Here is a 27,549-nt window from a genome sequence, read left to right as displayed (position 1 = left end):
AATTCCCCTCTGAAAGCAGGAATGTCATGGCTTTAAAACACATCACATTTAATTTGCATAGTATTGTCCTTCAGAATACCTTGCAACAGAGTATTCATGTAGGCATTGCAACTGAAGCAGTAGGTGTACATGAAGAATAGTAATTCAGTTTAATGAAATCCACCAGCCCTGCCTTGCAGTTGATGCACTTAATGTTCATTTTGTTCCATTACATTATTAACATTTCTTCAAAGGGCATAATACAAGTGAAGAGAAAAAATTCCACAGCAAATTTAATCGATTTTGTCTGGTTGAAATCCTGCGAGCTGTCAGTGGGGAATGTCATGTGTAAAAATTAATTTTAAAAAAACATGCATAATCAAAAAAACATTTCTTACTTTGCAATAATTTGGTTTATCAAATTAATTGAAAAATTCAGTCATTTTACATACAAATTAAAAGCGCACAGATTAAAATAAAAAATAGCAAAATACTGTACCAATTATTAAAATTCAAAACCAAAACATTTCTGGATTGTGTAGAGTAGTAAATACCCTACTGGTTTAATACCCTATGTGTGACCTGTTTCAGCTGGTTTCAGCTCTTGTCCATGTAGATCTGGGATTTAAAGACATGTGACAAAATATGGAACATATGGAAGTTACAGAGGGTGTCTATTATAGGACTAGACACGATACAGTCTTTACCCTCTATAACAAGGGTCTCCATCCCGGGTCCTGGAGAGTACCAGTCCAGGAGAGCTTATAGATACCCTATAATCAGCATTTTCTGAAGTCCTGGGATACCAATGATAAATCAAACAGGTGGTGTGTTTAAGTAATTTAGAGATCATTTTGAGCAAAAGTGAGAATACCCTTCTCCTTTCCAGGATAGGTGTTTCTGTTGTTTAAGGAATTGATCAATAAATGTTTCAATAAGTGTTCCTCATCTTTATAAAAAGCCTTAAGGGTAAACTATAAGAAAAACTGGACTGGGGCTCTCCAGGAACAGGCTTGGAGACCCTTGATCTATAACATTTCCTTTTTAATTGCTATAGTTCAAGGAGTCCATCACTGTGGGAAACTAAATTTTCCAGTTGGCCACGGCTGATTAAGGCCAATGGAATATTTGCCCTGAGTTGTCAATGAACAGCTGTGCTCAGAATATGTGTGAGAGACTAGGTTTTATTTTTAGAGGCTGGATTGTTATGCTGTGTGTCACCTGAAGGACACATGAAGAAGGTTCAACAGTTAACACACTGTTCTTTAGTTCTACTTTTCAGCAAGTAATTAACCTTTACGTGTTTCCTTTCAAACTTCTATCTACCTTTTGGTGCACTGGACCCCAGATTCCGATTTTAATATGTAAACATGCATCTGGGGTGGTAACATTACCTTATCAGTATAGGATGAGTGCACCCCCTAAGCAGCTTGATCAAAGCTTTGCCAAATTATAAAAGTATAACAAACTAGGTTCATTAGCATCGCTAATACTACATATCATCGTGGAAAAGTGAAATATAATGGCTTGGGGCTTACACTAGCTCTCTTCACCCTAAATAAAGGTTAAAATGTATAATTTGTTGCTTCACAATCTTTAAAACAGATATTGTACGTTTCTCAAGAATAAGCTTTCAGCTTTTAATTCAATTTGACTTATTGTGTATGATTAGAATAATTGAGCTTTTGTGTTGCAGTGTCAAAATGACAAGTACATCTAAAATCTTCTCCTACTTGGCATTTGTCAAATGAGAAACCCTTTCCAACACTTTTTCCTTTTGTAAAATTTGCATATAATGAATCCTTTGAGGACAGACCTTGGAAAGACCTATTTATAAATTCAATTTCCAGTAAAGTGGTTTGTTTGCCAGAGAATAGTGCGAATGGAAAGAGTTCAGCCTTATCATTACCATTCTTCTGCATCCCCCTGGCAAAGTTCTGCATCTCAAATCTCATTTTACCCCATTTGTAATCTGCCACACTATCCAGAAAATCAGATTTGGCCAGCGACAATCCACACCAATCATCCATCAGTGTACTTCATTGATTATTTTAAAAAAGCACAGGCCTCCTTTAAACTAAAAGCATGCCCTTTTAATGCATGTTCAATTATTGCTTTCACCAATTTATCTTTAACTGAAATGTTGATTTTACAATGCTATAAATCAAGTGCCTGGCACACTGTTTCAGTGCAAAGCACATAGCACTAAAGAAATTCTGTGAATGTATTCCTGGTCAAGAAAACCCCAACACCACATATTAGGTAATGCAGCAGATTTGTCACCTTAAATGAAAGAAAGCATCTTTCATTGAAGAAATAACCACAATCCCACAGAGAATGTTTGTACAGTTGTCAATACACTTACCTCAAAATCAAAATAATCAGGTGTTTAATCCTGGCAAAGGTAATGGAACCTAAATTAGAATAACTTACATATATCACTTGTATTTAGCATACTTTGTAAGATATGTTTCTCTTCTTATGTGTATAAATCTACAGAGAATGGCTTTAAAGTAGAACAGAAAATGGGTCAGGATATTACTGAACTGGTTTCATTACAAGCACTGCAAATAAAGCCCTAGCATGAAAACGTGCTCGAATGGATCTTTCATCCATCCTTCAACAGGGCACTGCTTATTCCTGTAGAGGCTGTAACAGCACCGAGTTTATTCCAAACTCACTGAGTGAGGCAGGACTACACCCTTGTCGGGGTGTCAGTCTGTCCCAGGGAGCACAGGTAGAAACTCCATTTTAACCTAGCCAGAATGTTTTAGGAAGATGGGAGAAAACTGAAGAAAATACCCACATGGACATGAGGAGAACATACAAAATCCACACAAAAGGCTATTCTCTCTAGAATCGACCTCAGGCCCCAAGATCTATGTGGCTGCCGCACAAACGTCCACACCTCCAGAATACCACCACCTGCTACCCTGAATGGATCTTTTACAAGCAAAATTACTTTTTACTGAAACTTTGTTTTATTAAGATTGCAATCATTCATTTTTACACAATCCATGCCATTCTTATACAATTACTAATGTGTTACTTTACAGTGGCTCTCCAACTACTAGAAGCTATAATAATTATAGAGAAAAGGAGATTTTCAGAATTCCATACTTTGGCATATGCGCTCTTTTACCATCAGCTAGCCCAGCTGGAAATGTACAGCATGTAACCTGGAGCTGTTGTGAAGTGGGAGCTGGCTGGCACTGCCCTGGAGTTGAAAAGCCATTCATTAACTCTGCAGGCATCCTGGTACTGAGAAGGGCTCTCAGACCTAGCACTCTTGGAATACTGCTGAACATAACACAAATATAAACCTTTTAAATCTTTATTTCTTTTAAGTCTGAACTGTTTATCTGAGACTCCTGAATCACTCGACTAGCAAAAGCTCTTTTAGAGTGCAGGTAAAGACCTTAGGTCCAGGAGCTCCTGATCTGAGTTACATCAGGTAGAGACACAGGGCTGAGCCTGGAGACTGTCTCCCATTGCACCTGCTGTCTGTGCTAACTCCTCTATGAACACAGCAGTCCTTACTGTGAGAAAGACAGCATGTAGCCCACAATCATTCCTTCGGTGGCGATAAAAGTTGTCAAGTACCAAAAGAGCCTAACTGTTTAACAACTGGTGATTCCACGTTGCAGTGCATAAACAAATAACTAGCAATTCGCAATTCAAAGACCACAAAGTGGTGCCTTCAACATGTCTAGCACTGCAAACAGGCCCCTGTGGAATTTTGCAAGTACCTGACATGGTTAACTAATGTCATCTTATTAATCAAACGGATTTTGGAAAAAAATGGCTATGGAATATTAATAACTGTGAGGCCCAAAGTTCAAGCAGTGTTCTGAGTGAGCCATTAGAGTACATAATAAGTTCAAGGTGACCCAATTTATTATTAATTTAGTAATTTATTCAAAAAAAAGATGTTGCTGATGAAATCCTAAGCCCTGCCTGCTCCTAACAACTGAAATGGTCAAAGGATAACAGTTTACAAAAGATAACCTTTGTTCCAAGGGCTCTGGCATTTGAGAATTTCCACAATCACTCAGAGCAAAAACATGTTGTTTGATAAATTGTATACATTCTTGCAATTTTTGCAATATCAGCCTGTTTGCACTACAATTTACATAGCTACACTTTCTGTGGTTTGTTTTAACAATCACTCTACAACACCTGCTGCAATACATGAACAATAACCACATAATGAGAGACATTGTGAACGGCAAAGTACCCAAAAGGCATTACCCAGATTGTTAATATTAACATATTATTTTGAAAAATGAAGGCCTAATTATCAATGCCTAATTTGTCAGCCGTTGGAAGCTGGGAAGCATTCAGTCTGGTACTGCAACCTTAATTTTTAACCAACAGACGCAAACTTAACAAGGCTGCTTGAACTTGAAAGCATATGGATTGTACTGTATATTTACAAGTTACCCAAACAGCTGTGGTTAAGTGTGACAAAGTATATGTTAAAAACAAAACATCATCTAATCCATAATTATCTGCATCACCACTGTACACAGCTCTCAAGAACTGCTACAGTACCTCACAAGCCACATTTGAAGAAAATAACCACAATGTGTCTATAATATCTATGAAGTATACACACACTACTGTGCAAAAGTCTCAAATACTGTACCCACTAAGATGTTAAAGTGTTACTTTACGTTATGAGATTCAATAACACACTCAAAGACTCAACTACAATGTCAACTTTAGTATTACTACAGCTTAGTTTGGGTAAGAAGAAATCAAGCTTGTCATTCAGCAAACATCATCATATTCAAGAAACAAATTACAAAAAGTCCAAATGAAAAATGTCAAAGATTTTTGTAAAATCTATGCAATGAAAATTATGTTTGTCTCAATTATTAAGCAGAATGCTAACAAACCATTTCATATATGATAGTCTGTGTCTCTGAGGGGTTATGTTCAGTGCCATAAGGTTCTGTAAAAACAATCATAAATAAAACAGTATTACTCCTGTAGAAGATCTTTGAGCTCACATTCCTTATTCGTACTCTTTGCCTGTGCATACCAAAATGACAACAAGTATAATAAATATGCATGGTTTCAAAACATCCACATGCCTAATTACAGACATCGGGCGAACCTATACTGGTGACATTGTGAATCAGTTGTGATTCAGTTGTGTGCAAAGTACACGTCATGCATACCAACATGGTTGACAACCCCAGAATACTGGCAAACAAATGGTGCTTTCTGATGATTCTTCGATCCATTTGGTCTTTGGTCATGATGGAATACAGGTAGGCAAGTGAAAGCATTAAAGGTTCTGTCAAATAACATCACTGTTTGGTGGCAGAAACAGTGCAGTGATGGGGCCATTTAGTCCAATAGGAATTAGTTTATATTATAAGGATGTTAATACTGCACAACATTTAGTACTTCTGATTACATTCAACTTGCAATAACATCAATGTCCAATACAATACCTTCATATTAAAACAGTAGTCACTGTTTCCAGCAGCTGCACATAGGCCAAACCGCCTAGCCAAACATACGCATGAACTCTGACAAAATGTACACAAGAATGCATATTGAAATAGCGTTTCATAGAAATACACTACAAGATTACTTGCCTGCCAACAGTTGCAATGGTACAGTATGTAATCATAAAGCTCCAAGTCTCTCACATTGGGACTAAATTAAAATATATGCATCAAGTCTAGGTTAATTAAGAAATTAATGAATGTAAATTTTTGAAACTGCTGTAGATGCTTGCAAATCTGCCAATTAACCAATGTGTTTTTTGTACATGAATACAAAAAAACATCAACATAGCACAAATGGTATGCAATCTCAATTTTTGATGGAAAATGTCATGCATTATGAGTTTTGGACCCTTGAGAGCTATGTTACTAATTGACAAAAGTTTAGGGTTCCCTTGCAGCTGAATCACGAGATCACAAACAAATACTGTCCTTTACCTGCTCATGAATGTTGGAGACAAGATTTATCATGAATAATAAAGGGAGTGGAAGTCACTAAAGTATCTAAGTGAGGAAAAGACTCTCAATGAGCACAAAATAACAATCCTCAATAGCAATGCCTCTATAGCAAAAAGAATACAATTATGGCTTGATGCACAGAAAATCACATTTAAAAAACAAATCAAATCAACATTTAAAACAGAAAGCTCTTCCTTGGACAGCATCATGGGTAGCCTACAGTACATCTTAGATGATCCTCTATTATCAAACGAGTTGTTGTGGTCAAATATCTTAACCAGGATAATAAAATGTAGTTACAATAAGACAGCAACTGTAGTTAATGTGCAAGCTAGTACAGTAACCTAACTGATAGTTAGCAAGGTGGGGGTTACCACTTTCCTAAGCTTTTTACTGCCCTGGTAATGCTGTCTTCTCATGACAAGAACCTCTCAAGACGTTCTGTGTCAATCTGAGATGAAATGTCATTCTTTTGCCAGCAGTAACATAAAATATTAACAACTCGGAGCCCTCGCAATGACCTGGATAGATACATGTCAACATTAACCACTAGAAAATAATGTCAGTGATCTGGAAGTTGCTTTACAGACATAATGGAGGATCATCTAGGTGGTACATCTGCAGGGTCTTTGCCAGTCTATGCCTCACAGAATGCATGCCATTGTTTGAGCTAATTGTGGAGTCACTATGTATTGATCACATACTGTATGTAGGGGAATCTGAGTAAAATCCACTAAGTGATCCATACCATATGGCTTACAATGATCACAAACATGTTCATAGGTGATGCAATGTTGCATTCAAAGCACAGAATCTTACATTTTATCCCCATTTACTATTTTCATGAGGAAAAACTTAAAACATGTTATACCATATTGCTCTTTTTAATTCTCATGTGTATCAAAGTTTGTTTTCTAAAATTCAGTAGGTTTTAAAAAGCAGTGCTATTAAACAGGGAGCTACACCGTATAACAAGATTATTCAAATTCCCCTCATCTGCATTCATTCCCCTCAGCATCACCTCACAATCTGCATCATGCCAGATACTATTACTAAAAAGTAATAAAGTCATAACAACAGGATTCTCAGCATCCAGCAAGCTGAACTGTTAGTCCAAAAATCTTTAGGCTAATATTTACTGTAGCGATCTGGAAAGTCACCAACTTGCTACAATGTGCCTGTGCTGAGATGACAAGCGCTGACAAGCACATTCAGCAAGATCTCGAGCACAAAGCTTTCTATTGCCTGACTTATCCAAAGGGACAAGGAGAATTTTAACAAAGGAAGAACTGATGATTTTGTGCATCACAGAAGGTAGGGCATCTTAGGTATTAAGAGTTACCTAATTTTTTTAATATCGGCTGTTGTCTGCATTCTGATGTAGTAAATTCTAGAACACTACTTGTAATGGACATAACACAGAACACCAAAAGAAGAGACTAAAAAGCCATTTCTTAAGTTGCTCAAACAATGGACTTATACCGTAACAAACTCATGTCCATAACAATGAATTCCACAGAAAATTACCTATTTAAAGTGGATATATGCTCTTGGTAGTCCAATCGATGAATTGATCTGCCAATGAGAACCCACATTGCTCAAACTCACTGTTGAATCAATTAAACTATTACAGCCCTAAGAGACACGCATCTATTATCTACATATCCATTATCTGTGAGACAGAATGAATTGGAAAAAGGAAAAGGCATCCATCTTCTACATTTCGTGGATAACTATATTTTAAAAAGGAGATTTAACATCAAAGGGGCGTGACATGGTGTACATCAAAATGCCACTCTATCAGCAAAGCCTACTAAGGGCCACTCTCTTCAGACAAGCCAAAACAAAAGTTGCAACTGCAAATGTTCAACTTGATAAAAATAGATTTGATTTAAAAAATATATTTTATTTAAAAATAGCATTCAGACATTTTGAACACTATGATTTGACAAGATTTAGTTTTAATATTTTAGCATATAACAGAAAAGCAGACTATTCATGGTTAAACAGCAGCCCTTTACTGTATATTTTGTAATATATTGTAAGTAGACAATTAAGTTACTTCACATATTAATTGTTTACATCTATGGTGTTGTACCTTAATGCTTATTTCTAATTAAACTTTCAATTCAAAACAAAACCATGTAATGTATTCCATAATCTGACTGAACACTTTTGAGTCATGGAATGTATCAACTACCCATAATTGGGCAACAGCTCACCAGATGTATTATAGCCAGCCCATGAGTATATTTTGTCTGACACGCCAAGGTTGTCAAACAGGTAATTACCTCTTTTCTCAAACTGATCTGCAATAATCAATTTAATATATATTTTAATGATTGCAGACTGACACTTTCCTTTTTGTTGACAGTGTTATTAATAAAATTCACATCCTTGAAATCAGAACTGAGACTGTCGAAATACATCTATCATTCACAGTAATCACAGTTACAAGAATAATCACAACAATAATAAAGCCTTGGCTGAAAAGCAATATGCAGATATTATAGAAAATATGATGAAATCACAATGCAAAGCAGCCTCTGTGCCACTGCTCTTACATGTGATGAGATCATATTGTGTTATTCATCCACCTTATTTAAAGTATGCTTTTATATATACCTACAGTTAAACTGAACGTACAGTAGATGTAGGGACTTTAACTACCAAGGCCAGAGGACACGAGATTACACTTCTAAATGCACTATACTGCCACATACTATTGCACAAGAGTGCTTTTTGAGACTGCTGTCGATTCCATCCCCCAGCTGTCTCTACACAAATGTTGTAGTCTGTCCAGGGACTCTGCAATGAGCATGACGTACCAGAATGCATCAGTACAAGTACTTCTCCTTGCATTTCTGTGGCCCAGGTGGCTCCACTGAGAGGAGTCATTTTTAAGATCGACAATGTGGCTTCATGGAGATGTTTTGGAGTGTGCAATTTTCTTACAATGACATAATTCATTCTGAGCCGCAGTTTGGTTTACTTTTGATTTTTGCTTTGCTCGGGATTGCCCCTTTAACAATTCAGTTATCCTTAAGCTGCAGGAAGTAACATGCTTGTAAGATCACAACATGCAAAGTGTGATGCAAATGTCCTACCTGTTGCAGTCTACATGAAGAAGCAGGTGCGAGGCACTGACAGAAAGTGCGATCTTATGCCACTGTCCATCTGCCAGCCGGTAAGGAAAAGACTCCCTTCTGGGTTTCCCGTTGAATAGGTAATGGTATCTGATTTCTTCTCGTAATCCACTGCTCTCCAGTTCAAAATAACTGTTGATTTAAGTCACAAGAAATAAGATTTCAACAGCCTGCTCCTGCGTCAAGAATATACACACATCACAGTAAAGTAGGGAATATCAACGTTTTTATCAAATCCACCTAAAGAGAATTGTAGTATGACAATAAGCAAAGAAAAAATTAACATATCTGGAGCTTAAACTTATTTAAACTACTGGGCCAGAATCTTCCGTTTTCTGTGAAAGACAAATGCTTGTGTCTTGTTAGGCAACAGAAATCTTCCGGCAAAATCAGTGAGAGACGCACCAATCAGTGTTAACTCTCCTGTGAAGCACTGCAGACCATGGAGCATGTCAAAAGATGAATGGGTCAAAAAGTTGCCAGAGGAACCATAGCTGCAGTGAAATACTGGAGTTGCGGTCATAAGCAACTGGTGAATCTAATTTGGGTAGGCATATAATAAAACTATTGAATTTGAGATATCAACTTTTTGATAACAAAAAAATAAATTGCTGATATTCTAGAGATTCATGACTGCCTCCTTATAACAAACAAACGCTTTGCTAATAAATGATGCTGCAGGCACTAAGAGCTAAGTAAAACTATCTTTTAAAAACTATAGAAAAAAAGGTAGGTGAGGTCAAAACTCTCTTTACCCATAGCTGCCACAACAAAGGAGAGGCCAACTCAATAAAAAAGCTTCAATAAAGCAATTGATGGAACACAGCACTGAGAGACATCAGGGTCAGAGGGCCTGTGTTTCTGTAGAAATATATGTACATGATCAGCTCTTGATAGCTTTGATAAATAAAGAGCAAAGGGGAAAAGATCATTAATGATGGAGTTGTACTCAGCCGAGCATGAGATTTTATTTCCCCCCCCAACTGCTACAAACTCAGCTTGGCTGTGCTACCAGATCCAAGTAGACCTCATAAATATTTATAGGAATAACCACAGTAGTGTCACACCGAATACAAAGTGAGAGAGGGTGAAGAGGGTGAAGATTAGTCTCATAATTGTGTATTAGCATTGACCAAGAACATCATAGAAATGAATATGATGTAAAGCTGTATATACATACAAAGGTTTGTACACAGACACACTCTAAAAATAATGTAATTCACTGATTTATTACAGTAAGTGTAATACTTTAATTTCTAAAGTACACTACCATTCCTTAGATACTACTGAAAGATTACTAAACATTCATTTGGCCTAAGAAGTGGTAGTTACGGTCTTACAGTGAATTTAAATCTTCATAAATGAAGACTGAAGAGGAGCGGGTGCAAATATATTTTAGGAATACAATTCAATGCCTATGTCCATTTTTTGTGGTTTCCACAGAAAATTTCAAAATTTCTATTTAAAATTAGACACTTCAAAAACAATATTCCTCAATCAGCCCCTCTTTAGCTTCTGCTAATACCAGTCTTTGCCACAGTGGGAGTGTATTAACTCGACACTATGTTCAGTGAAAAGCCACAGGTGTAGCTTGGACTAGATTTAGTGAGACTGTTGTCTTCTGCAGCTCTTGTCATTTTGCGTCTCAGAGGAGAAGAGATATGCAAAGGGGACTAAAAATTAAAATTCAGAACATTTGCTTAGGAACTCTGAAATATTAATTTGTAATAGCTCTAGAAGGTCAACAAAACTTTCACTGCTATCAAGGCAAAGTGAATAGAAAACTATTGCCCTTTTGCAATCATTTAAAAACATTTTTTTTGGTTCTGTAAGCCATTACAAAATCTCATTTCAAAAGCATTACCCAAGAACAGAGTGGGTGAAGGATATATTTACAGAGTCAGGCTGGTCAGAATGTTAATTATTAACCTTTAGAGGTTTTTTTTATATTTGGGCCTTTTGTTTCTTTTCCATTTTTAAATAGTGAAATAATGCTCTTAGAAATTACCTTATACCTGTGAGTCTCCAAACCCACTATGTGTTTGGATCCTACTTCGACCCATGATGACTAACAGTCAAAGGACTGGTTAAACACTGCTTAGCCGACATCCGCTATTTCTGCTGGATCAAGCAATGCAGATAAACTCACATATTTATTTTGGAGGACCTCAAATCACATGTATGTACATACATTTTCCAGAAAAAAATGGCATGTTTTAAACAGCTTTAAAAAATGAATACCACTTTTGTAGCCTCCATAGTATCCTGTTATTATGACATTATTTGCCAGAAAAAAAAAACATTTTTATGAGCTGTTAAAGTCATTTGTTTCCAGAATTGTGAAGCCCCTGCTCTAAAAGTGGAGAAATGCAATAACTACTTCTATTCAAAACCGTTTCAAGACTGGTGGATAGGAAACAATATTACTTGTAGAAGAAAGAAGTGAAAAGGCACGACTATGCCTAGCCTAGGACTATAATTCATAAAGGCTAATGGGAAACAATACAAGAAAAATGGGCCATGAAAATATACTGAATGATTTCTAAAAATGTGTTTTCAAGTGATTCATTCTACAGTTTTTCCACAAAACAAGGAGAAGTCATCTATGTACTATACATAGTTGTGCTTTGAATTTACCTAAATAAGTAGTATACACTACTGTGCTTTGAGTTTATCCTAAGTAAATCTGTTTATTATCAATGCTGCATACACACTTAACTAAATGATCTAGGTTCCTTTTTATAAACAGTAACCATAGTAACTACGCTTCCCTGCTGCACAAAACACTCATCAGTCTTACCTAACAATTAACACATTGCTAATTACCAGTTATTAATTAAAAAACACTTTTATATGACCTAAAAAATATTTGCATATCCACATCACAAATAAAAATCTGGTTATATGTAGAGGTACTGGGAAGATGTGTCCTGCCATTTGTTTTTTAAAGGATAACTCTAGTTAAGTAAACAGAAATCTGACAGCTCATTTCAATCAAATCTAAACTGTTCGCGATGAATGTCAGGAACAAAGTATTTGCATTTTTATACTGACAGATGCAACTGCATAGATTAATGCTAAAGTGTTTTCTTTTACATACCAATGAATTTACCAAAATACATACACAGCTTTATACTGGCTAGAAGGTACCATAACAGGAATACGTTTTAAAAAAAACACTACTGAATAATCATATAAAGTAATAAACATCTGTACCTACTAACCCTTTTCATATTTGAAATTTCAGTGCATTTCTTCAAAGTCAAACTGGGAATTAAACTGCAAGCTCTAGAATTTGAGGCTTTGCAATTTGTTAGGTCCACTAGTACACGGCTGTCGAGGGAATACAATTAAGGAGGCTGCAAGCAGAGGCTGGAGAAAAAGAAATATTCTCTGAATGGCCTTAATAAAAAAAGAAAGCAATAAAAGAAAAAATGCAGCACATTTCTGAATGGCATTACTTCCTATAAGTAATGGAAGACTAGATGAGTACCTTTTGGTATTAGGGCATAATATTAGGTAAACTGACAAAAAAAAACTAATAAAAAATCCAAGTTAATCTGAAAATTTAAATAAAATGTGGGACTTTTTAAGGTAAAAAGTAATTCAGAACCTTATTTTGATGTAGTGCATCAATCTGAAGCTCATTAAAGTGCTGGATAAAGAACTGTAGGCATTTAAAAACAGTTCCCAAGAGAACGTACACTGCCAACAGTGATGAAGGACAACCACGTCATACCTTCACCAATTAAAAATAAAAACTGGATTTCTCCATTGTTTACACCTGGTACATTACAGCCTCTTCATTCCTATCTCCAATCTAAAGTTATTGAAGTTACTGCCAGTCCTTTTGTTTTAAAGTTTACCAGAACAATATGAAACTTACTGTAAGTCTCATTAAATATTAGAAAATTAGTTTGCTGCATTAACCAGATGCAAAACAAAACAGATTTAGGAACAGAAAATATGTATATCTGGAATGTCTCACAAACCTCCAAAAAACAGATTAGATTTTCTGTGATGTTTATGAAGATTAAATACCTGTGTGGGGAATATTTTCTATTTCTCAAGAGGGGCATTTTAAACCTTGAATTGTTTAATGAAAATCCTAATTCCATAAATGCCATCTTACAAGACATTTACATCAGGTCAAGCAGATAACCTTCCAAATATGAATATGTTCAATTTTAATACTATTAACTGCAAAAAAAGAACAAAGACTTTTTGTAATAAAAGGCAAAGTTTGGACTGACTGACAATGTGTTCAACAAATTAAGAGCTATAAAATTGTACTTTAAAACTCGTAATGTCTGCAAGCACTGTACACTCTGCAAAAAACAGCAAAATCAGCTCTACCTTTAAGTCTCATCACTACTGAAATGCCTGTACTGATAACAGACGGTCCTGATACTGTAGTTGGAAACTGCTGGTGGTGCAGAAATTTTGCTTTCTTCTTCTAGTATATTTTAGAATTAAAAAAGTGCCTGCAAACTGACACTCTGTAAAAAGCACTTGCAGCAGTATATGAAATACTGGAAACCTAGGAAACAGTAAAAGAAGGATTCTGGATATCAAAAAAAGTTCCTTGATCAAACCAGCATGGGGAAATATTTCCTTTCCACACAAAAGCAAAAGTGTTATTAAACCTTCTGAATGAGCTGAATTTCCAGGCACTTAAAGGCTAATCTTGAAGCCTTTTTAAAAAAAAAAGAAGTGGCACTTGAGTCATCTTAAAAAAAGTTATGCTGCCACTTTGATCATGCTGTCTCCTAAGATACTGTACAGCTAAAATGTACCTGCTGCAAGTTAGTCTGTAAATATCAAAGTATGCACTTCACCACTCGCAGTTTATGAATGTGAAGATGAAAACAGTAACAAACCGTTCTCATGGGGTAGATTTTTTTGTGCATCTCATGAGTGATAAAATATAAGAAGGTTCCCAAAACATCTTATTACAACTTGGGTTAAAAATAAATCTGTGTTCTCGACACTATGATCTGCATTTTTCAGCATTCAGTAAACAACATATGCTACCCCACAGACAGACAAACAGGAGTTCAGAAATATGCTATCTCCCATAGAAAACCTGGCAATGCACACAAAATGAAGAGCACATAAGGCAAAAGAAAGAGAACTAAGGCAGCTCAAAAGGGAAAGAATAAAAGAAAGCAGTGAGAACACCAGTGAGAACACCCCTTTAGTAAAGTCCCCGGAAAATATAAAACTTCAGTCTCTTTGCTCATTGTTTTCTGGTCTGTGTGTGGAGTTATGATAAGCAACTCTTCCTTCTGAATAATGGAACACTACTGTCCTAGATTCCTTTTGGCTGCACAACTGCCAGTATGCAACAGTTCACAGCAGCTTAAGACGGGGGGGGTTCAAAAACCATTAAAAGTGAATGGGAATTTTAGCTGGTTGGGAAAGCAGCAAACTGCTCTAAAAAAAAATGAAAAAACAGTAGCAATTCACAGTGAGCTAAAATTAAATTCGATGAATTTCAAATGGCCCTATTTAGTCAAGACTGACATTTGCTTCGCCTGGATTTTTCCAATAGAGGCAGGATGGTAATTAACTAAATATGCCCACTGTGCTAAGTGACCCTGTGAGTGGCTGGGGAGCAGTGGGTAAAAATACCATTTTTCCTCAACACTTTATCCCTCATTCTACTAGGATAGTTCAAGAATAGATGAAAAATACTATCCTAGGTGGTTTATTTACTGTAATTACTTTATACTACAGTCATTGTGCATTAATTAACCTCCGCTTTCAGGCAAATTCACACCCTCCCACATACGTATCCAAATTTACAACAGATACTGTTGGAGATGTTTTCAATTGAGAGGATGATCACAGAATATCCTTGATTTATATCTCACTATAGAGACTGGATACCTCAAAACCCTACAATAATAATAATACGGTGTACGACGAAATTGCAGAATATTCAATATCACATCACCCAAGTGGGTACTGATCTTCAGGTGTGCATGGTGGGGTCTCCACTTAAGTGGTCATTACTTTGGGATCATTCTGATTGAAAGGTGCAAGGACTTTTATGGTTATTATATCATTGGTTTCAGCCCACAGGAAAATGCATTGTTTCACTGAACCATAGGCAATGTGGGATCAATTCCCTTTCACCTATAGATAAAATTAATCAGATAAAAAAACAGGACCTGTCAAGGGCATGACATTGAGCAATAGGATTACTACCCTGCAGTCTGTTCGCATCAGATAATTAAAGTTGTCTATGGTCAGTAACTGGGACAGGAAACCTCCAAGAAAAATTAGGGTTCTGCTAAAAGCTGTGTTATTGTGATAGTGGCATTCTATCCTGTGAAACAGAACTGTAACCAATGCCTCAGTATGGTAACAGCAAAGACTGTTAGGAGGTGCTGGTCTTCAGATCAGAAATTAAACCGAGGTCCTGAATGTTTAGTCATTAAAAATCCCATGGCACAATTTGGGAGATTAGGGGTGTTAATCCCATTGTCCTCTCCAGAATTGCTCGATTTAGCCTACGAACATTTCCCCCTTTACTTAACCGATGAAGTGATTTTTCGCTTCGCAATCTGATCTGCCGAGCAGAGCAGATGCTGCGTGTCATTCTGTATAAATGGAGAATGAAGACGGTCCCTACATATACGTAGAGTTTTGGGATCCTTTGGCATGAAACGTGCAATATTAGTTATTAACTGATGGCATGTTTTGATCAGTTCTTCATGGGAACGGGCAGGATGAAACCCATGAAAACAATTACCAAGAACTGTGGAGTCAGAAGACAAAACAATTAAAATAAAAATATATTACCTGTGGTCTGAGTCATGGATGGAGAATATTATCCCTGAAGTTAATGACTTCTGCTGGACTGACGCAAGGAATGTGAACTCACTTTTATTCCTAAAGAGCTGAACAATCTTCTCAGCAACATGTGGTGGAGCATGGACTTCTCTTTCTACATCTAGAAAATGTGCAAAAAGGGTAAGAAAACATTTAAATCAACAGAATCTACAGTACATTCAATAAATGCAAAAATTATAGGCAACTGACTACTAGAATCTACTACTACATTCCTACTAGAAAACCTGTATCATCCTATCATAAAACATCATAATTGTTCAAATAAATTCACAGAACAGGTTGATAAAAATACATTTTTAAATTGGTTTAAAGATAGAATATGCAACAGCTACACTGCTATAATTGATTTCTTTTTCATTTCCTTACTACATTATACACAAAAGCTTAATATATCCTCTCTTCTCTTTTTAAAAAGCAAATTACAAATTTGAATGGCATCCATCACACTCAAAAGCTTGGTTAAAAAAACATAGAGGGTCAGGAAAAATGCATAAATGTGTGCCAATCATTCACATTCTTCAGCTCAAAAGACATCTTCCCTACCCAGAAAACCTGCAACTCATAATTTTTCATAAACCTGCTGAAGATAAACCAGATGAGCTGAGTGTTGGAAAGCAACAGCTCTCTGGATCCACAGTAGAGTGCATTCTGCATTCAACTGCATGTTTCTTTTGCAATCAGATTGAGTTTGTCACAGAAAACTATAAGACAGAATGCCATTCTGCACTTGTTCCATTCAGTATGTTTTAAATATCCCTGGGGTTGCACGGCAAGCTCAAGAAAACACCAAAGAATGCCGCTGACCTGCTCTTATATAAAATAAGTGGTTTAGAGTTTTTCACCTGAAAATGAAAATCAAAGAATATATTTTTTCATTCATGATGCAGTAATTTTTAGGGCTTATGAAGAATACTGGTACAAACGGCTGCAATCTTCAATAGATCCACACAGCTGACACAGCATAGGGAAGCTATATCTAGTTCACTCCAAATTCTCCCAACAATACGTCCCAAATGTCCCTGTATTGAACAGCTGTGGGGGAGAGGATAATTCAATCTCCAATACTAAAATCACTGAACTTTCACCTTTTGTCTCCTTCTAAAGGAAGCTACCTGTACATTAAAGTCTGTTTTTGAGCTTGCTTGCTGTCTCTCAAGGGGTAGATACAGAATTTCACCAGACTTCTCACTTCTGGCCTGACCTAAATTCAGATCACTGTAAATTATAACAACACGCTAGTAAGAACTTCCCCCCCATGAATATGTCTTCCAACAGAAAGATGACATGAGTATTCTTTGAATCGCTTGTTTGTTATACATCTTAGAATGTATGGTATATGAGCAGTCATTTGAGGTTGTATTAAAGACTTTGAAGAACAATGCATAGTGAACTGGCTATAAACATTTGTAATTTTCTGTTTTATTTCTCTTTACACATGCTAAAAGACATTATCAAGGAAATAACCACATTACACTAAAAAATACATTTTCATCTTGTAGTAATTTTCAGCTCTCCCTCTGTAAAGAAGGATTTCCAGACAAATTGCGATAATGATTATTGCAACAATATGTAATTTCTGATCTGACTAACAGGAAATTTGTGACGGTGTGAGACATGTTAATTATATCTCATTAAGCCTAACCATCATTGTATAGCAGTTCATCAGGTTTAGCTCAAGGAAAGTGAGTGAGTTTGTAGAGGTATCTTTATAAAGCTTTCAAACTAAGAGGCTGTACCGCACAGTAAATGGACAGGCATCTGTTCTGCTTGTCTGCTTAAAAACATATTGCTGCTCACATTAAGTAAGCCTGTTACTCCACACTCAACAAGACAAAGAAACATGTGAAGCTCATGCTGAAAAGACACCGCTGTCAGCAGGAAATGTCTTCACAGACAGACTAAATCCAAGCAGCCTCTGGAGAGGTTCTGCCTGCTGCCTCCTTCCAGTGCCTTTACACCAAGCCTTCTCAGTTGAACTCCTCTTCTATTGTATAACGCATGACATTATTATTTTTTAGCAATTATAAAGAAATGTATTCCAATACCACAAAAACCAGAACACAGTTGTCTTATAAAAACAATGTCCAAATGTATCAAAATTGTACTTTTACCTCAGCACCAGAAAAATGGTAACATTATGAGGTGCAAAAACTACAAAATAAGTACAGTACTTTCTTTTCCCTTTTTAATTTGGACACTGAACACAGCATAGCAGCTACAACATAGCAGGAGTTAGAAATTATTTTTCAGCAAATAAAATTGACCACCACTGCTCCAAACCAATGGTCTATATTGGTCATAATAGGAAATGATATATTAAATTGTTTTTCTAATACATATTAATGTAGCATCACTTGTTGATTACAGACGTACTCCTCCTGGACGTTTACATAAAGAACATAAATATTAAGGGTGAAAAAGATGCATTCTAACACTCATATGCACTATCATACATATTGGCCTCTGCAGACGTGACTGACAGAGGGAAAAATCTGAATCCACAGAAGAGTCTGGTACACAATGTCAGTAATGCTGAATTGTTTGGCTAACACAGGTAATTTAGTTAGTGGAAAATGTGAACTACCATTGATTAAATCAACCTTGCTTTTTAATAAGTTGTGTTCACAAGGTGTGCAAGGCTAACCACCTGAAAATAGGGAGATTTGCACACCCTGGTATTTCAGGGAGATTCATTAAATACAGCCCCTGGCAATCTTCACAACCTTACAAGCTAACGACCACTGCATCAGACCATGACAAGAACGCAGAGCCTATTCCATGTTCAATAATGCCCTCTCTTTGAACACTTATTTCCCTGTTCCAAGATTAGCTTTTTATATCACAGCATACTCCCACAATCACTACTAAATTAGAAAATTAATTATATCGTGTTTGGCTCAGACACAGTGTGAAAGGTAAACCTTATACACATTATTTTCAGAAATAGCAAACTGTAGAAAAGAAAGTGCTTATATTTTTTTAGCTTTATATCTTAAAGATACTACTACCTGCTCTAATTTTTACTACGGTGATCAACATTTTCCATCCTTTTGGGCAATACACTTATTCCCGATGATACTCTCATTTCCATTTAAATGAATATTATATGCTACAATGTTCTTCTCATACAAAAACATTATGACCCAATTTTACTAAAGTCTATTATTGTTATAGATCATCCAACTATTACAAGATCCTTATAAAGGCTTTAGTTGTGCGAGGGAAATACCTTATGTTCCAATGGGAAACGCCTTTTCATGAGATTTATCAGTGGGCATTGGTGACAATGCTACAGTGCATCCTGAGGCCCACAGACCTCCCCCTTCACAGTGAAGCAGTTTATTAAATGGACCCTTGGGTTCTGCTCTAATTTCCTCAAAATGCACAACCACCAGACTAGCAAATGGAAATAAATCAGGACAACCAGGTGTCTGTCCATTTGCATTTCGAAAGCACTCGCTGTGTAGGCTAGTGTAGCCTAATTATGAAACTGGCCTGTATCATAATTGGCCACAGGCTGCAAATTCCCTAAATAAGCCCACATAAGTAAATACCCAGGGCAATTATGCAGTAGGAACTTCCATGAAGCATGAATTCCACCATTAACCAATACAACAATTACTTACACTTACTGTGCAATGAAATCTATTTCTCAGGCCATGCAACAATCTCATAGCAGATTTAGAGCATAAATTGAAAGTGTAGTGCACAACAGCTCCTAATAATGGCAAACTTGTCAGCAGACCACTGGGATTTGGTCAAGTCATTATAATTAAAAGGACGCCGATTCAATTTTTCAATAGCAAAGCCCTTTTTTAATTAATGGAATTCTATAGCACACATGCTACCCTTTGTCAGGTCAGCAATAGGCACTTCAACATCACAGGAGTTTTTAAAGTACTTTTTTCATTTGTTACTGAACTGCACTGAGCCATTGCCAGCTGTTTTTTTTTTTAAGTACTTAAATTTAACAACAAGCCCATGGACACAAAAAAACTTCAACCAGCCCATCAGCCACAAACAACAAACTCAGTACTTCAGCATCTTCCTATACGATACAATCAAAAAGCCCATGTTGAACAACAATCAACTTCCTGGTCTGAAACTTTGTTTGGTAAATGTGTGACAATTGCAATGTCTGACATTGGAGCAAGTTATTATACATTACATAATTAAGAAAATACATTTATCAAACTGTAACATTCTGTCAGGACTTTCACACCAAGGTCATTTAACATTTGATTTTTCCATAGGAATTCCTGACAAAATCCTGTACATGTATTTGATTGTTTTCCCATGGAGTCCTTATCTATCTATATACCTTAAAGACAAAACAGGCATCTATTTGTAACATAACTGTCACACAGTCCTACTAAATGAGAAGAACGCCAGGATCAAAGACACCAGACCACTTATTTCTGAAAACATTTATCACTTGCCTTTGTGATGCATGCAAATATGTATAATGCTTTTTCTCTTTGGAAGATCATTTATGTATGTCTTTTGTTCCATGCAGTAATCAAATCAAGGTTGACAGAAACAGTAATCCAAGATCAGACTTTGTTAAACTACATCTTGGCTCAATGCGAATCCAATCTGAGGCTTACAACATCTCTAGCATGAACTGATAATCGGCACTCGCATGCTCTGCATCTTCTGTGTACACATTTTATTGAGTTTACAGCTCAAGGGAAAAGGTTTCCAGTTTAAATTATGCTAATTTGCGGCGAGTTCTTTTCCTTCAGCTTTTGACATTTCCTTGAGATGCAGCTGCATAGTGCATAAGATCAGCATGTCATACTCAAAGGATTCACACTCCTGCCTCCTACAGAGTTTATATCTCATTTTAATTATTGTTTCACTTTAATGGGTTTTCATTAAATTAGGAGGCATGGTAATAACTAGGGCGAATGTGTCATCCCTCCACAATTTGAACAGTCAATAAAATGTGTCTTGACAAAATGTAATCGTTTTAAAGTATCTTAACAACCCAACAGTGATTCTAAAAAACCATCAGAATCAAGAGGAAATCAAGTACAGAGAACGGATGCTTTCCAAACTCCACCTTCTTCTGGGCCATGTTACATTTCTCTGTAAACGAATTAGTTCCTAATTTATGAGCAATGTAATTGCATGTTTTGGCAGATTCAGGTATTATAACCATTGGGTAGCCAATATGACCCAAATACCATTTAATCACTTCACTTTAATAAATAATCCCTTACAAGACACTCTCGGTTATTTTCACATTTGAAAACTGCATATTTGTTACTTAGAAATGGGGCAACTTTTTTTTTTTACTAATCATGCAGGCCACATGTACACAGCTGCACTGCACACACAAATCCTGCAGGTCGTAGACCTTTCAATTTCAGAGGGTTAGCTCACCTAACAGACCTAGATCACATGACACATATACTGAACATTACGAAATGGGAATTTTCTAGCATTGTTTTTCCCCCAAAAACAGCACACAAAGTCTTATCAGTTTTTCAGAGACACGACAAAAGAAGAAAAACTGCAGCCATCTTTATATTTTAAAACGAGACTTCAGATAATGTTTTCAAGAAGAACAGTTCTTAACTGTTAGATTCTGTTGGCTGTTTCCTTACAAGTGTCACGAAAACAACCACGCTCAGCCCCCCGGGAATATAAAGAACCGTGCTCACATCACTATTTCTGACACTGTTTTACTGAAAAGCTCAATTTCCTTGGAAATATACAACTGTTTTCGCATCTAAGATATGAGATTTACCAATTTAATTTAGGAGAGAAGCGTCAATGCCCATCCTCTTTTGAATAAACATTTGAGCCGTTGGTCTTTTCTCTTTCCTCCACTAACCTGTAAGCAATGTATTCGTCGTTACTTGCTCACATTACACAAAATGTCTTAGGATTTACCACTGACAGGTTGTCAGCTCTTTACTTGACAGAAGTGCAAAAACAGGGTGTTTCACTAAATTGCATTCCAAATGTATTCAGGATAATCTTGGTTCTTGCTCTAGTACAACAACAACAACAACAACAACAACAAAAAATCAAACCTGATGGGGCTTCACATGATCAGTTTACAATCCAAGAATGTCACAACAAAATACATTTCTCTTTTTAAAGGGTAACACCAAGAAGGCTATATTCCCCTTTAAAAAAAAACAAATCACCTTTTATGTAAAAATTAATTTAAAAAAAATCAGAGAACTGATAGAGATAACACATACTGTGCACAACTTAAGCACCATTGCAACTGATGGTTTTTGGACTTGATGTATTAAAGCAAAACGGCAGTTGTTGTAATTGGAATTTTAAATACACCTCAAGCACAATACAACATTTAAGTTGCAATAGGCTTTGAATTACATGCCTAATGTCCATACAGAGAAGGCAGCTACTTCTATTATCTTCTAGTAATGGACCTGAAATTGGCTATTTGCTGAGTGACATATAAACTTTGAGGAATGTAATCATTAGAATGACTGAAAATTAAAATGAAAAACAGTATTCCAAAAATAAAAGACATACACTGTGCCTGCAAAATTCAAGATTAAAAAAATCTATTTATGCCAAACTTTCAATAAGGAAAAAATGAATGCAGTCTCTAATACAAATAAAACACAATGCACAAGTGAAGACTGCACAGATGGCTGGTTTATAATTTATGCCTGTTTATATGTTTAAAATATGAATGAATGATATAATTACAGGGTTTCTCAAAAAGAATATTCTATGGGTCACAAAATTGCTTAATTTAAAAGTTAAGGGTTTTGAATTAAAGGTGCACAATGAAAATTTGAAGAGCTATGTTCTATTTCTAGATGTTATATGTTAATGATATTGTATGGCTCATTAGGTAATTAGTGTCTGAGTTATTAAATATGAGGGAAACATTAACCCTGATGGTCTTAAGGTGTTGTTTATCACTAGTTTTGCAACAAAGCATGAAAAATATATAAACCAGGGTGAGCTACAGGTCTGCTAAAGGCTGGATGATTGGATTTTGAAATAAGTACTGTTATTTTGGGGGAAGATGAAGTATAATAACAAAATCATGAATTTTCACTGTCTTTTGCTAGTAGGAAATACAAGCATGAAGACAAAAAGGAGATAAAAGGTTAACATTCTCTGAAGGTGTGTGATAATTTAGAATCAAATATACATATACTTTCAAGGTGTGTCAACAATATTTTTGACCTTAATAACCAAAGTTACTGAAATAATAAAGCAACATGAACAAATTTATGTAATTCATAAATAACATGAATCGAAGTGATAATTCACCCAAAAGACTCCTACTGCATAAATATTATTTACAGATTTATTCATAGTATGATTTTCTTTAGCCCCAACAATTTTATATCCTGCAAAGCATAGTGAATGGCTTAGTTTTACAGATTGCTTTATATGAAACCCACTTCTGATGTCTTCACATTTTGATGAGATTATCAAGCAATATCAAACACATGGCTGATGTGCTGACCTGATCATCACAACACTCTTTAATTCAATACCAGCTGATTACAGAAGACAGTGGTCATTTATTTACATGAATATATGCAGCAGCTTGACAATCATATTTCAGTTGTACCTGATCCCCAGCAGAGACATCATACAAAATTAATTACTGAAGAATATTACACTGACATGTATTTATTTCCATACCAGTTCATAACAGGAATGTACCAGTAGGAATGCATATCCTGGAGGGTGTTTTCGATATACAGCTTAAACAACAATGTATAAGACAGTGGGAAAATAACTCACTTGTAAACAAAATAACTTGTTCATTTTTGATGACTGAAAGTAGAGCTAAAAAGCTATATTAAAGATTCTAGAGCTTTTTATGACTAGCTATATAAAGGCAATTATGTGGGTGTTAGATTCTTGTCCTACCAAGGTCCATTACAAGTTTTAAAAGATGTGGGGGTATTTTAAGCTAGTTAAGACAATTTGAGTAAAGTTGGAATAAAGATATTAAAACAGTGGGTGGCACAGAGGCAGTGTGGTTAGTACTGCTGCCTTATAGCACTGGGGCCCTGGGGTGCTATCTGCATAGAGTTTGTATGTTCTCCCCAGCTTTGTGTGGGTTTGGTCTGGGTGCTCTGGTTTCCTCTCACAAGGACATACTGGTACATTATCTGGCTTCTGGGAAAATTGGCGTGGCACGAGTGTGTTCGTGTCTGTGTGTGCCCTGTGATGGACTGACGTCCCATCCAAGGTGTATCCTGCCTTCTCCCTTTGCTTGCTGGGATAGGCTCTGGCTCCCTATATTGGATAAGCAAATGGATGGATTTATTAAAGCAGTATAGAAAATTGCTCTTCTGCTTTAGAATTACAATTTATATCTTCAGACACCTGAAAATGCTTTACGATGTGAGTCTTATTTGTTTCTAATTTATAATAGACTGAATAATTCTGATCTTCAAAAGACTAAAAACGGCTCAGGATAAAAACATATGAAGAGAACAGTAAATGTAACTTGGCCAGTATGAATACAGAGGGACACCCACACAGTTAGTCATGTGTGGGGTTGTTCAAGGTCAGTATCTGAAGCTGATGACAGCTAATTGAGGGGGTGTATTCCATGAAGAGACATGCACAGGCTGTAGGAGGTGAGAAGGACTGACTAGTCACTGCAGGCTAACCAGAGGAGGTTGTTCCAGAAGTCCTTTACAAATATGAATTCCCACATAAACCTACCCATCCAGCCATCTCATCCATTCCAAAGCATTCATAAATCTAAGTGCACACATATAGAACTATTGACCATGCCAGGCATTTACAGTATAGAAACCCTAACATACTGTAACAACGATAAAGAGAGAACAGATATACTGAACTCGATACTAGTGTACCCATAAGAAACTTAAGAAAGATTCAAGGCAAGCTGGAGCCTATCCTGGAATCATGAGGCCAGATGATATATGGCTATGTGCCCTATCCTGGACTGTCTGTTGAGTGCCAAAGAGAAAGGAACAATGTAGAAATGATCAACATGCCTGAACACCACATCCTGGGATGGTGGAGGGACACTGGAGCAGCTGGTGAAAAACTACATAAAAAGACAGTGAGAATATTGTAGCAGATCCTTCTCTAAGGTACAGTAGCATGGGCACAGAGGACTCATGTACATTAACCATATTTTCTCTAATGTATAGGATGCTCCTACTGAGAGAAGCTCAGAAAACCTGATGTTCTAGCCCTTCAATCCTTAAGCTTGGCCATTAACCTTAGCAGCTCCTTAATCAGCTGAGGATACTGTCTGGCCTGAGGTCGAGACTTAACTGTATAATCTTTCATCGATCTAACACAGCAACGTGCAATGCGTTTAGTTTCCCTAAATATTCAAACAGGCCTTAGTAATCTGTCCGAAGGACCTCGAGTTGTCTCACCTGACACTATACAAATCAAACTACCTGGGAGTAGATGCTCTCCGTATTGTTCCGTTCATTTATACAGAGAGAGAAATCAACTGCAACACCTCAAGTGAGCTTTCTCGGGCAGCAGAATGTCCGGAATACTTTCTCTGGTCTTTGGAGTGGTTTGGCGCCATTTTCAGGGGTCGGATCTGAGTTCACCAGACCAGATTCTTCTACCAAGCCAGGTTCTGAACCCAGGACCCTGGAACCATGAGGCTTTGGTGCTTCAGGAAGGCGTTTCCTTACGGTGTATGAATTAGTCTACAAGTCGCCAATACCCATAGAGAGACGATTTTAGGAAAGAGAAGAATCTGCTTATTGATCCTAATCTCAAACGGCAAAACCATCTGATTAATTGTGAAAGATTAGGGCAGAATCCCAGGTTCTATGCAACAATAACAAAAACGAATTTTCTTTTCAGAAAAAACTATTTTTGACAGTTACCTGGCTGCCAATGACATAGAGGATTAAGGTTATACAACCTAAGTGTTGTAAACTACATATTTTAAAATCTTTAGTACATATTAGGTACTCTACATGGTAGATTTTTTCCACAACACATCCATAAAATGAAGAGAACACAGGACACACCAATAGACACACCTCTTTAACATCACTATGTGATTTAGGCCAAGTAAAACATTTCAACTGGGAAATTGGACTATGCCCAACAGACAAAAGGTACCAGGCTACTCTACAGAAAGATAACCTTTCAATGATTCCTCAACGTAAAACATTAAAGGAGCATTTCCTCCAGGAGGATTTCCTCTTCCTGGAAAAAATGATCATGACTGAATCTTTAAAATGATTGCTGATAAAGTAACTGAGTTCAATGTTCAATCTAAAGATTGTTATCCAGCTAAGATAAAGAAAGTAGTGTGGCAAAACAGCAGAAGTGATGCAATGTCTGAATATGGTTTTTGATATTGGCAATTGTTGCTATTAATCACTTATTACATCCTAAATGCAGTACCATATGGTTTATTATATTCTTTGTAATCAACACTCCTCCTTAAAAGAGATATGGAAAGCAAAGAACTCTGTGGAAGACCTGAAATAACATTCACAGATGGAAGGAAACCTTCCGACAGAAGCTTCCCCATCTTCACTTATCACACAGTTCAACAAATATAGCACTTATCCTTTCCTTTTCAAGAGGGGCTATGGAAACATTTCTTCCTGGAAAAAAAAAACTGTTGTCCTTCTGTAATAAAGAATTAATACCATGTAAATATTTTTTATGATTATTGCACGGTGATGTGAGAGAGCGCAGCTTCACATCCTCTGCTGGAACAGCCCACAACTCATGAATAAAATATGAAAAGTTTGATAGCCTCCATTGCAGAGGGTTCAGTGACAGCCAGCGTGCCTTGGATGCTAATAGCCTCCTCACACTCCCTCCTGAGCTGTCAGTTCCTGTATTTGGCATGGGCTTTCACTTGAAAATTTGTGCCACATGTGTCCCCACAGCACTGTGCTTTTGGCTAGAGCAGTAACACTATAGCACGATACTCCATGAAACAGTTACTGAAAACAGCAAAGTAAAACAACAGCATTTAAGATGATTTCTCCGACATCACAAATTATCCACGAGACAAATCCTGGTTTAAGCATTTAGGATTGTCCCATCCTGATTTAGTATGGCTGTGCACGCAGGTTTGCCTATTAATATAAGGACACAATTTGAAAAAAATATATACCCACAAAGATAGTAAATCATGCACGAATTATTCATGAAGAGGATGTCCATGTAATGTAAATCACTTTTTATTACAAAGTTGGTACTTGTATTACGGAGAGAATTGTCTGGAACAAGCTGCCAAGCCAGGATGCTGGAACTGATTTTTTAATAAATAAAGGATAAGATCGTCAATTAGCTGCCTCAAATGGGCTAGGGGGCCAAATGGTTTCCTTGCATTTGGACCCTTTCTTATGTTCTTTCACCCCATGTCAAAAATAGTACTGTGAATAGAATAGGAGTCAATGGGAAGTCCTCACATAAATCGAAAAACAAATGTGTGTATGTGACTCCCACACTCTAGGTAAAAGCTCTAAATTAATACTGTACAAGCAGTTGAATGGCCTTTTTAATAACAGGAAACAAATATGCATCACCTTAAATATACATCCCATAACACTCTATTATAAGGTTTTGCTTAGCACAAGGGC

General features: G+C 36.5%; 1 protein-coding gene across 3 annotated transcripts in view; it reads right to left on the bottom strand.

Annotated features, from left to right (window-relative positions):
- LOC148645650 (protein kinase C-binding protein NELL1-like) overlaps nucleotides 1–27,549 on the bottom strand; it is a 161,768-nt gene that overhangs the window by 128,540 nt on the left and 5,679 nt on the right. For all 3 annotated transcript variants that reach the window (XM_088611671.1, XM_088611670.1, XM_088611669.1), the window contains exons 3-4: nucleotides 15,917–16,067; nucleotides 9,068–9,238 (exon numbers count right to left, since the gene is read on the bottom strand). In XM_088611671.1, the coding sequence (XP_088467797.1) occupies nucleotides 9,068–9,238; nucleotides 15,917–16,067 (322 nt within the window). The remainder of the gene's footprint in view (nucleotides 1–9,067; nucleotides 9,239–15,916; nucleotides 16,068–27,549) is intronic.

The sequence above is a fragment of the Lepisosteus platostomus genome, chromosome 18 (assembly GCF_059453375.1).
Source record: "Lepisosteus platostomus isolate fLepPlt1 chromosome 18, fLepPlt1.hap1, whole genome shotgun sequence".
Lineage (NCBI taxonomy): Eukaryota > Metazoa > Chordata > Actinopteri > Semionotiformes > Lepisosteidae > Lepisosteus > Lepisosteus platostomus.
Note: the sequence above shows the minus strand (reverse complement) of the source record. Positions and strands in the feature narration are given on the sequence as shown.